The sequence below is a fragment of the Ascaphus truei genome, unplaced genomic scaffold (assembly GCF_040206685.1).
Source record: "Ascaphus truei isolate aAscTru1 unplaced genomic scaffold, aAscTru1.hap1 HAP1_SCAFFOLD_673, whole genome shotgun sequence".
NCBI lineage: Eukaryota > Metazoa > Chordata > Amphibia > Anura > Ascaphidae > Ascaphus > Ascaphus truei.
In genome coordinates, this window is record NW_027457006.1 from 193,201 (window position 1) to 205,871 (window position 12,671).

The 12,671-nt window shown below is 63.6% G+C and overlaps 1 protein-coding gene across 1 annotated transcript; it reads right to left on the reverse strand.

Annotated features, from left to right (window-relative positions):
• Positions 1-2,025: 2,025 nt before the first annotated feature.
• Positions 2,026-12,603, reverse strand: LOC142485942 (ephrin-B2-like; the record flags this gene model as incomplete). The annotated part of the gene is made up of 2 exons (XM_075584606.1): positions 2,026-2,460; positions 12,471-12,603. Coding segments are annotated over 2 exons (516 nt in total), but the record flags the coding sequence as incomplete, so codon positions are not given.
• Positions 12,604-12,671: the final 68 nt, after the last annotated feature.

Genomic DNA, 12,671 nt, shown 5'->3' on the forward strand with positions numbered 1-12,671 from the left:
AAAAACTCAACCAATATTTTCATCTCATATATTTCTATATATATATACCGACTACGGTGGTCGTATTTTCAATCCCCAGGCTAATGAGACAAGGCCCGGCTTCTACAAGTGGCGACGCCATTAATATTGCGATTGGTTTGTTCTTTCAATCCTTGTTACCAATAGGTACAAAAATGAATTTGTAGTGCGTTGCCGTGAGGGCGGCCATTTTGGTTACACTGGTTAACAAGGCCGGCACCGCGGCCATAATAAAGCCGGAAGCCCTTTGCCGTCCACACTGGCCAGAGTTGTGTATTATATTGAAAAACTCAACCAAAAGAAGTTTTATTCGCTATATTTTGGTATTTAATACGATGATATGCTGTGTTTAGTCATTCCCAGGATAGCGTGGGAGGCGAGGCCTGGTTTATTTTCACAGGCTGTGACTCCATTTGAGGGGAAGGGGGGGGGGGGGAGAGCGTTGTCAAGTCTTAAAATAGACCCCCCGCCTAGCGCGGCCCATCTTTCATCAAGTGTATTTACTCGCCAGGCTGACATTTTCAAATATTCCTCAAACTCCGAGCCGTAAAACTGCCTCTCCCACCCTTTCTATTTACTGCCCTTTTTCACTCTGTCTCCCTGGCGACCGACACTTAAATGTCGCCAGAGAGAGGGGCGAGAGGCAGACGCAGGGAGGAGGAGAAGGGGGGGATAAGATGCTGAGGAGGACGTAGGCCCGATCCCGTTGCCATGGTTACGGGGCCTAGCTTAATTACGCTCCGTTTGTCTCCCTCCGTTTCCCCCCCCCCTCCATCTCTCTCTCTCACCCCCCTCCACCCCGCCTTTCCCTCTCTCAAGCCCCCAGCCGAGGTGCCATATTTCAACGTGTCCCAGCGCGAGGACACAGTGGGAGCGAGTATCTGGCCGTGATTAGCTAGATTCCCCCCCCCCCCCCCTTCTCCTCCCCGAATGGATTTTTTTTGTATTTGGGATTTTGCTGTCTGGGAAACAATATTGCAACATAATGCACATATAGGGGTTATTTTGGGGGAGGGGGTTGTAATGGGAACAAGTTTTAACTCTTTGGATCACCGGTTATCCTAGACCTAGACTGACAGGATCCCCCTCTTACGCACATCAGTTAACCCCATAGACGTGAATATATTCACCCTCTTACACACATCAGACGCCTTTTACAAATGAATAGGATAATTCTCTTTCATACATCTTTTGCCCTATAGACTATTAGGACCACACTCTAATAACAGCTGCCTCCATAGATTTGAAGTTAATGATGTGTATAACAGGGTGATCCTATTGAAGTCTATAGGGTAACTATTGCGTGTAAATGGTGATTCCATTGAAGTCTATAGGGTAACTGTTGCATGTAAAGGGTGGTCCCATTAAAGTCTATAGGGGATACGTCACTGGGCCCGAAAGTCGGCTCAGCCTTGGAGAGGCTCAACCTCCAGAGGGGTCGCCTTCGGGATAACCCCATTCCCCCTCCCCGAGTGGAGCCACAAAATGGCGACTAGCTGAAGCCACAATCCTGTGACCCCAAGGTCCACAAAACCGCCACGTTGATACCTTAAAAAAAAAAAAACAATCTCAATGCTGACCTCACTTTGCCCATCACACAAAATGGCGCCATCTTGGAATCGGCCACTGGGTGCACCCCACCGTCCAAGTGAAGAAGGCTCCTCTACCAAAAGCCAACAGAGATACTATATGGTGAAGCCCAACAGAGCTACAGGGAGTTAAAAAAAATGGCGGCTCTCGTAATCAGTAATAGATATGACCGGACTTTAGTTGGCTGTTCCCTGGACCATGTATAGTCTTCCCATAGTGGGGACAGAAGGCACCACTGGACCGGACCAGAACCCCGCCCGTACTACCATTTACAAAATGGCGCTGACAGGAGGCATCCTCCCTATTGAAATCCAACGCCATTGGACGCTCCCACCCAACACTGGGGAAGTTGTCCTCTCCGCCCAATAGCCTAACCACCCCGCCCTCAAAAACACAACCCCTCTCCACCCCCCCCCCTCAACCCCCCCCAAAAAAAAGCTACGGGGAGGGAAAAAAGATGGAGGCTCCTTCATACTTTGTAGTAGATGTTGGCAGGGTTTTGGCTGGCCATGTCCTGGACGATGTACACGGGGTGTCCGTAGTCCCCGCTGACCTTCTCGTAGTGGGGGCAGAAAGCCCCCTCAGACGGGCGGAGGGGCATTATAATATCGCTGGCCTCGTGGCCATTGTTATTGCCGCCCCTCTTGGGGCTGGTGATGGAGCCCAGCGAGAGGGGCGGGTGGCGGGTGTCGCTATGCTTGGCCCGCCGGCGCCGGTGGCAGGCCCAGCCCGCCACGCCGAAGACCAGCAGGAGGAAGGTCGCGCCGCCAGCCGCGCCGGCCACCAGGGGCACGTGGGAGGGCGGGAGGGGTCCCTTGTCGTCCGTCTTCGTGGTGTTGCCGGACGTGTCGCCTGAGAAACGGAGAGAGACTGCGGGGTTGAGATGCTGACCTTTGTGGTGGGTGAACTATGTCTGAGCGTGTGAATACACAGACAGAAGGGAGCTATGAGACTGTCCCTCCCCCCGCAGGGTGACACAGTGACACAGACAGAAGGGAGCTATGAGTCTGTCCCTCCCCCCGCAGGGTGACACAGTGACACAGACAGAAGGGAGCTATGAGTCTGTCCCTTCCCCCGCAGGGTGACACAGTGACACAGACAGAAGGGAGCTATGAGTCTGTCCCTCCCCCCGCAGGGTGACACAGTGACACAGACAGAAGGGAGCTATGAGTCTGTCCCTCCCCCCGCAGGGTGACACAGTGACACAGACAGAAGGGAGCTATGAGTCTGTCCCTCCCCCCGCAGGGTGACACAGTGACACAGACAGAAGGGAGCTATGAGACTGTCCCTCCCCCTGCAGGGTGACACAGTGACACAGACAGAAGGGAGCTATGAGTCTGTCCCTCCCCCCGCAGGGTGACACAGTGACACAGACAGAAGGGAGCTATGAGTCTGTCCCTTCCCCCGCAGGGTGACACAGTGACACAGACAGAAGGGAGCTATGAGCCTGTCCCTCCCCCCGCAGGGTGACACAGACAGAAGGGAGCTATGAGTCTGTCCCTCCCCCGCAGGGTGACACAGTGACACAGACAGAAGGGAGCTATGAGTCTGTCCCTCCCCCCGCAGGGTGACACAGTGACACAGACAGAAGGGAGCTATGAGTCTGTCCCTCCCCCCGCAGGGTGACAGTGACACAGACAGAAGGGACCTATGAGTCTGTCCCTCCCCCCGCAGGGTGACACAGTGACAGACAGAAGGGAGCTATGAGTCTGTCCCTCCCCCCGCAGGGTGACACAGTGACACAGACAGAAGGGCGCTATGAGACTGTCCCTCCCCAGCAGGGTGACACAGTGACACAGACAGAAGGGAGCTATGAGCCTGTCCCTCCCCCCGCAGGGTGACACAGTGACACAGACAGAAGGGAGCTATGAGCCTGTCCCTCCCCCCCGCAGGGCGACACTGTATGAGGGTGGTGTGACGGTCCCTCCCCCCGCAGGGTGACACGGTGACACTGTATGAGGGTGGTGTGATTGTCCCTCCCCCCGCATGGTGACACGGTGACACTGTATGAGGGTGGTGTGACTGTCCCTCCCCCCGCAGGGTGACACGGTGACACTGTATGAGGGTGGTGTGACTGTCCCTCCCCCCGCAGGGTGACACGGTGACACTGTATGAGGGTGGTGTGACTGTCCCTCCCCCCGCAGGGTGACACTGTATGAGGGTGGTGTGACGGTCCCTCCCCCCGCAGGGTGACACGGTGACACTGTATGAGGGTGGTGTGATTGTCCCTCCCCCCGCATGGTGACACGGTGACACTGTATGAGGGTGGTGTGACTGTCCCTCCCCCCGCAGGGTGACACGGTGACACTGTATGAGGGTGGTGTGACTGTCCCTCCCCCCGCAGGGTGACACGGTGACACTGTATGAGGGTGGTGTGACTGTCCCTCCCCCCGCAGGGTGACACTGTATGAGGGTGGTGTGACTGTCCCTCCCCCCGCAGGGTGACACGGTGACACTGTATGAGGGCGGTGTGACTGTCCCTCCCCCCGCAGGGTGACACTGTATGAGGGCGGTGTGACTGTGTCCCCCCCCCCCCGCAGGGTGACACTGTATGAGGGCGGTGTGACTGTGTCCCTCCCCCCCCGCAGGGTGACACTGTATGAGGGCGGTGTGACTGTCCCTCCCCCCGCAGGGTGACACGGTGACACTGTATGAGGGCGGTGTGACTGTGTCGTCCCCCCCCCGCAGGGTGACACGGTGACACTAGATGAGAGTGGTGTGACTGTGTCCCCCCCCCCTCAGGGTGACACTGTATGAGGGCGGTGTGACTGTGTCCCCCCCCCCCCGCAGGGTGACACGGTGACACTAGATGAGAGTGGTGTGACTGTGTGTCCCCCCCCCCGCAGGGTGACACTGTATGAGGGCGGTGTGACTGTCCCTCCCCCCGCAGGGTGACACGGTGACACTGTATGAGGGCGGTGTGACTGTGTCCCCCCCCCCCCCCCGCAGGGTGACACGGTGACACTAGATGAGAGTGGTGTGACTGTGTCCCCCCCCCCCCGCAGGGTGACACTAAATGAGAGTGGTGTGACTGTGTCCCTCCCCCCCCGCAGGGTGACACTGTATGAGGGCGGTGTGACTGTCCCTCCCCCCGCAGGGTGACACGGTGACACTGTATGAGGGCGGTGTGACTGTGTCCCCCCCCCCCCGCAGGGTGACACTGTATGAGGGCGGTGTGACTGTCCCTCCCCCCGCAGGGTGACACGGTGACACTGTATGAGGGCGGTGTGACTGTGTCCCCCCCCCGCAGGGTGACACGGTGACACTGTATGAGGGTGGTGTGACTGTGTCCCCCCCGCAGGGTGACACGGTGACACTGTATGAGGGCGGTGTGACTGTCCCTCCCCCCGCAGGGTGACACGGTGACACTGTATGAGGGCGGTGTGACTGTGTCCCCCCCCCCGCAGGGTGACACGGTGACACTGTATGAGGGTGGTGTGACTGTCCCTCCCCCCGCAGGGTGACACGGTGACACTGTATGAGGGCGGTGTGACTGTGTCCCCCCCGCAGGGTGACACTGTATGAGGGCGGTGTGACTGTGTCCCCCCCCGCAGGGTGACACGGTGACACTGTATGAGGGCGGTGTGACTGTGTCCCCCCCGCAGGGTGACACGGTGACACTGTATGAGGGCGGTGTGACTGTGTCCCCCCCCCCCCGCAGGGTGACACGGTGACACTAGATGAGAGTGGTGTGACTGTGCCCCCCCCCCCCCGCAGGGTGACACTGTATGAGGGCGGTGTGACTGTGTCCCTCCCCCCCCGCAGGGTGACACTGTATGAGGGCGGTGTGACTGTCCCTCCCCCCGCAGGGTGACACGGTGACACTGTATGAGGGCGGTGTGACTGTGTCCCCCCCCCCCGCAGGGTGACACGGTGACACTAGATGAGGGCGGTGTGACTGTGTCCCCCCCCCCGCAGGGTGACACGGTGACACTGTATGAGGGTGGTGTGACTGTGTCCCCCCCGCAGGGTGACACGGTGACACTGTATGAGGGCGGTGTGACTGTCCCTCCCCCCGCAGGGTGACACGGTGACACTGTATGAGGGCGGTGTGACTGTGTCCCCCCCCCCGCAGGGTGACACGGTGACACTGTATGAGGGTGGTGTGACTGTCCCTCCCCCCGCAGGGTGACACGGTGACACTGTATGAGGGCGGTGTGACTGTGTCCCCCCCGCAGGGTGACACTGTATGAGGGCGGTGTGACTGTGTCCCCCCCCGCAGGGTGACACGGTGACACTGTATGAGGGCGGTGTGACTGTGTCCCCCCCGCAGGGTGACACGGTGACACTGTATGAGGGCGGTGTGACTGTGTCCCCCCCCCCCGCAGGGTGACACGGTGACACTAGATGAGAGTGGTGTGACTGTGTCCCCCCCCCCCGCAGGGTGACACTGTATGAGGGCGGTGTGACTGTGTCCCTCCCCCCCCGCAGGGTGACACTGTATGAGGGCGGTGTGACTGTGTCCCTCCCCCCCCGCAGGGTGACACTGTATGAGGGCGGTGTGACTGTGTCCCCCCCCCGCAGGGTGACACGGTGACACTGTATGAGAGTGGTGTGACTGTGTCCCCCTCCCCCCCGCAGGGTGACACTGTATGAGGGTGGTGTGACTGTCCCTCCCCCCGCAGGGTGACACGGTGACACTGTATGAGGGTGGTGTGACTGTGTGTCCCCCCCGCAGGGTGACACGGTGACACTGTATGAGGGTGGTGTGACTGTGTCCCCCCCCCCCCCGCAGGGTGACACGGTGACACTGTATGAGGGCGGTGTGACTGTGTCCCCCCCCCCGCAGGGTGACACGGTGACACTGTATGAGGGTGGTGTTACTGTCCCTCCCCCCGCAGGGTGACACGGTGACACTGTATGAGGGCGGTGTGACTGTGTCCCCCCCCCCGCAGGGTGACACTGTATGAGGGTGGTGTGACTGTGTCCCCCCCCCCGCAGGGTGACACGGTGACACTGTATGAGGGCGGTGTGACTGTGTCCCCCCCCCCCGCAGGGTGACACGGTGACACTAGATGAGAGTGGTGTGACTGTGTCCCCCCCCCCCCCGCAGGGTGACACTGTATGAGGGTGGTGTGACTGTGTCCCCCCCCCCCGCAGGGTGACACGGTGACACTGTATGAGAGTGGTGTGACTGTGTCCCCCCCCCCCCCCCGCAGGGTGACACTGTATGAGGGCGGTGTGACTGTCCCCCCCCCCGCAGGGTGACACGGTGACACTGTATGAGGGCGGTGTGACTGTGTCCCCCCCGCAGGGTGACACTGTATGAGGGCGGTGTGACTGTGTCCCCCCCCCGCAGGGTGACACGGTGACACTGTATGAGGGCGGTGTGACTGTGTCCCCCCCGCAGGGTGACACTGTATGAGGGCGGTGTGACTGTCCCTCCCCCCGCAGGGTGACACGGTGACACTGTATGAGGGCGGTGTGACTGTGTCCCCCCCCTCGCAGGGTGACACGGTGACACTGTATGAGGGTGGTGTGACTGTGTCCCCCCCGCAGGGTGACACGGTGACACTGTATGAGGGCGGTGTGACTGTGTCCCCCCCCCCCCGCAGGGTGACACGGTGACACTGTATGAGGGTGGTGTGACTGTCCCTCCCCCCGCAGGGTGACACGGTGACACTGTATGAGGGCGGTGTGACTGTGTCCCCCCCCCGCAGGGTGACACAGTGACACTGTATGAGGGTGGTGTGACTGTGTCCCCCCCCCCGCAGGGTGACACGGTGACACTGTATGAGGGTGGTGTGACTGTGTCCCCCCCCCCCGCAGGGTGACACGGTGACACTGTATGAGGGTGGTGTGACTGTGTCCCCCCCCCCCCGCAGGGTGACACGGTGACACTGTATGAGGGTGGTGTGACTGTGTCCCCCCCGCAGGGTGACACGGTGACACTGTATGAGGGCGGTGTGACTGTCCCTCCCCCCGCAGGGTGACACGGTGACACTGTATGAGGGCGGTGTGACTGTCCCTCCCCCCGCAGGGTGACACGGTGACACTGTATGAGGGCGGTGTGACTGTGTCCCCCCCCCCCGCAGGGTGACACGGTGACACTGTATGAGGGTGGTGTGACTGTGTCCCCCCCCCCGCAGGGTGACACGGTGACACTGTATGAGGGCGGTGTGACTGTGTCCCCCCCCCGCAGGGTGACACGGTGACACTGTATGAGGGCGGTGTGACTGTGTCCCCCCCCCCCCGCAGGGTGACACGGTGACACTGTGTGAGGGTGGTGTGACTGTGTCCCCCCCCCCCCCCCGCAGGGTGACACGGTGACACTGTATGAGGGTGGTGTGACTGTGTCCCCCCCCCCGCAGGGTGACACGGTGACACTGTATGAGGGTGGTGTGACTGTGTCCCCCCCCCCCCCCCCGCAGGGTGACACGGTGACACTGTATGAGGGTGGTGTGACTGTGTCGTCCCCCCCCGCAGGGTGACACGGTGACACTGTATGAGGGTGGTGTGACTGTGTGTCCCCCCCCCCCCCGCAGGGTGACACGGTGACACTGTATGAGGGTGGTGTGACTGTGTCCCCCCCCCCCCGCAGGGTGACACGGTGACACTGTATGAGGGTGGTGTGACTGTGTCCCCCCCCCCCCCCCCCGCAGGGTGACACGGTGACACTGTATGAGGGTGGTGTGACTGTGTCCCCCCCCCCGCAGGGTGACACGGTGACACTGTATGAGGGTGGTGTGACTGTGTCCCCCCCCCCCCTCTGCCTCTGGGATCCGTCAGCCGGAGTGAAATAAACAGGCTTAATTAAGGCTAATTAAAAAGATTGAGTCTGCACTTTAATTGGCGGAACGCATTAAATCAGCGAGACGCCGCACACGGTGGGAGTGAGGGGGGGGGGGGAGTGAGGAGGGGGGGGGGGAGTAGGGGGGGGAGTGAGGGGGGGGGGGAGTGACAGGCTCAGTGATTACCCCCCGCCCCCCCATCCCCCCTCACATTTCTGTTCTGTCCAAATTGCTGAGTTTATTAAAGAAAATCCTTCAAACTGGCGTCTCACCGACTCCCCGCAGAGCGTCTGCCCGCAGAGCGTCTCGCCGACTCCCCGCAGAGCGTCTCGCCGACTCCCCGCAGAGCGTCTCGCCGACTCCCCGCAGAGCGTCTCGCCGACTCCCCGCAGAGCGTCTCGCCGACTCCCCGCAGAGCGTCTGCCCGCAGAGCGTCTCACCGACTCCCCACAGAGCGTCTCGCCGACTCCCCGCAGAGCGTCTCGCCGACTCCCCGCAGAGCGTCTGCCCGCAGAGCGTCTGCCCGCAGAGTGTCCTCGCCGACGCCCCGCAGAGCGTCTCGCCGACTCCCCCGCAGAGCGTCTCGCCGACTCCCCGCAGAGCGTCTGCCCGCAGAGCGTCTCGCCGACTCCCCGCAGAGCGTCTGCCCGCAGAGCGTCTCGCCGACTCCCCGCAGAGCGTCTCCCCGCAGAGCGTCTCGCCGACTCCCCGCAGAGCGTCTCGCCGACTCCCCGCAGAGCGTCTGCCCGCAGAGCGTCGCACCGACTCCCTGCAGAGCGTCTCGCCGACTCCCCGCAGAGCGTCTGCCCGCAGAGCGTCTCGCCGTCTGCCCGCAGAGCGTCTCGCCGACTCCCCGCAGAGCGTCTGCCCGCAGAGCGTCTCACCGACTCCCCGCAGAGCGTCTCGCCGACTCCCCGCAGAGCGTCTCGCCGACTCCCCGCAGAGCGTCTGCCCCGCAGAGCGTCTGCCCGCAGAGTGTCTCGCCGACGCCCCGCAGAGCGTCTCGCCGACTCCCCGCAGAGCGTCTCGCCGACTCCCCGCAGAGCGTCTGCCCGCAGAGCGTCTCGCCGACTCCCCCGCAGAGCGTCTGCCCGCAGAGCGTCTCGCCGACTCCCCGCAGAGCGTCTCCCCGCAGAGCGTCTCGCCGACTTCCCCGCAGAGCGTCTCGCCGACTCCCCGCAGAGCGTCTGCCCGCAGAGCGTCACACCCGACTCCCTGCAGAGCGTCTCGCCGACTCCCCGCAGAGCGTCTCGCCGACTCCCCGCAGAGCGTCGCGCCGACTCCCCGCAGAGCGTCGCGCCGACTCCCCGCAGAGCGTCGCGCCGACTCCCCGCAGAGCGTCGCGCCGACTCCCCGCAGAGCGTCGCGCCGACTCCCCGCAGAGCGTCGCGCCGACTCCCCGCAGAGCGTCGCGCCGACTCCCCGCAGAGCGTCTCGCCGACTCCCCGCAGAGCGTCTCGCCGACTCCCCGCAGAGCGTCTCGCCGACTCCCCGCAGAGCGTCTCGCCGACTCCCCGCAGAGCGTCTCGCCGACTCCCCGCAGAGCGTGTCCCGACTCCCCGCAGAGCGTCGCGCCGACTCCCCGCAGAGCGTCGCGCCGACTCCCCGCAGAGCGTCGCGCCGACTCCCCGCAGAGCGTCTCGCCGACTCCCCGCAGAGCGTGTCCCGACTCCCCGCAGAGCGTCTCCCGACTCCCCGCAGAGCGTCGCACCGACTCCCCGCAGAGCGTCTCACCGACTCCCCCGCAGAGCGTCTCCCCGCAGAGCGTCTCACCGACTCCCCGCAGAGCGTCTCACCGACTCCCCGCAGAGCGTCTCACCGACTCCCCGCAGAGCGTCTCACCCGACTCCCCGCAGAGCGTCTCACCGACTCCCCGCAGAGCGTCTGCCCGCAGAGCGTCTCACCGACTCCCCGCAGAGCGTCTGCCCGCAGAGCGTCTCACCGACTCCCCGCAGAGCGTCTGCCCGCAGAGCGTCTCACCGACTCGCCGCAGAGCGTCTGCCCGCAGAGCGTCTCACCGACTCCCCCGCAGAGCGTCTCACCGACTCCCCGCAGAGCGTCTCACCGACTCCCCGCAGAGCGTCTTACCGACTCCCCGCAGAGCGTCTTACCGACTCCCCGCAGAGCGTCGCACCGACTCCCCGCAGAGCGTCGCACCGACTCCCCGCAGAGCGTCTGCCCGCAGAGCGTCTGATGGCAGAGCGTCTCACCGACTCCCCGCAGAGCGTCTGCCGGCAGAGCGTCGCACCGACTCCCCGCAGAGCGTCTGCCCGCAGAGCGTCCTGATGGCAGAGCGTCTCACCCGACTCCCCGCAGAGCGTCTGCCGGCAGAGCGTCGCACCGACTCCCCGCAGAGCGTCGCGCCGACTCCCCGCAGAGCGTCGCGCCGACTCCCGCAGAGCGTCGCGCCGACTCCCCGCAGAGCGTCTCACCGACTCCCCGCAGAGCGTCTCACCGACTCCCCGCAGAGCGTCTCACCGACTCCCCGCAGAGCGTCTCACCGACTCCCCGCAGAGCGTCTCACACCGACTCCCCGCAGAGCGTCGCACAGACTCCCCGCAGAGTGTCTCACCGACTCCCCGCAGAGCGTCTCACCGACTCCCCGCAGAGCGTCTCACCGACTCCCCGCCAGAGCGTCGCACCGACTCCCCCGCAGAGCGTCGCACCGACCTCCCGCAGAGCGTATCACCCGACTCCCCGCAGAGCGTCGCACCACGACTTTCCTCAAACCAGAGCGTCTTATACCCCCATACCCCCGCAGAGCATCTGATATCCTCCTCGCCGCAGAGCGTCACATATCCCCCCTCCCCGCAGAACGTCACATATCCCCCCTCTCCGCAGAGCGTCTCATATCCCCCCCTCCCCGCAGAACGTCACATATCCCCCCTCTCCGCAGAGCGTCTCATATCCCCCCTCCCCGCAGAGCGTCGCGCCGACTCCCCGCAGAGCGTCGCGCCGACTCCCCGCAGAGCGTCTCGCCGACTCCCCGCAGAGCGTCTCGCCGACTCCCCGCAGAGCGTCGCGCCGACTCCCCGCAGAGCGTCGCGCCGACTCCCCCGCAGAGCGTCGCGCCGACTCCCCGCAGAGCGTCTCGCCGACTCCCCCGCAGAGCGTCTCGCCGACTCCCCGCAGAGCGTCTCGCCGACTCCCCGCAGAGCGTCTCCCCGACTCCCCGCAGAGCGTCTCACCGACTCCCCGCAGAGCGTCTCACCGACTCCCCGCAGAGCGTCTCACCGACTCCCCGCAGAGCGTCGCACAGACTCCCCGCAGAGCGTCGCACAGACTCCCCGCAGAGCGTCGCAACCGACTCCCCGCAGAGCGTCGCACCGACCTCCCGCAGAGCGTATCACCGACTCCCCCGCAGAGCGTCGCACCGACTTTCCTCAAACCAGAGCGTCTTATACCCCCATACCCCGCAGAGCATCTGATATCCTCCTCGCCGCAGAGCGTCACATATCCCCCCTCCCCGCAGAGCGTCTCATATCCCCCCTCCCCGCAGAACGTCACATATCCCCTCTCCGCAGAGCGTCTCATATCCCCCCCTCCCCGCAGAACGTCACATATCCCCCCTCTCCGCAGAGCGTCTCATATCCCCCCTCTCCCGCAGAGCGTCTCATATCCCCCCCTCCCCGCAAGAGCGTCTCATATCCCCCCTCTCCGCAGAGCGTCTCAATCCCCCCTCCCCGCAGAGCGTCTCATATCCCCCCTCCGCAGAGCGTCTCATATCCCCCCTCCCCGCAGAGCGTCACATATCCCCCCTCTCCGCAGAGCGTCTCATATCCCCCCTCCCCGCAGAGCGTCTCATATATCCCCCCTCTCCGCAGAGCATCTCTATATCCCCCCCTCCCCGCAGAGCGTCTCATATCCCCCCTCCCCGCAGAGCGTCTCATATCCCCCCTCCCCGCAGAGCGTCTCATATCCCCCCTCCCCGCAGAGCGTCTCATATCCCCCCTCCGCGCAGAGCATCTCATATCCCCCCTCCCCGCAGAGCGTCTCATATCCCCCCCTCCCCGCAGAGCGTCTCATATCCCCCCTCCCCGCAGAACGTCTCATATCCCCACTCCCCGCAGAGCGTCTCATATCCCCCCTCCCCCGCAGAGCGTCTCATATCCCCCCCCGAGCGTCACGCACCTCCTGGGTTGGGGGTGTCAGGGTTTGGCACAGACCCAGGGACCCCCGAATCCTTCCCTGCAGAAGGGGGTTTGAGATTGGAAGCCCCTCCATCAGGATCTGAGAAAAGGGGAGAAGGGGGAGAGACATCAGGAGGGAGGAGAGGGGAGAGAGGAGGAGAGGGGATAAAGGGGGGGGGAGGGGGCAGAGGGGAGAGAGAGG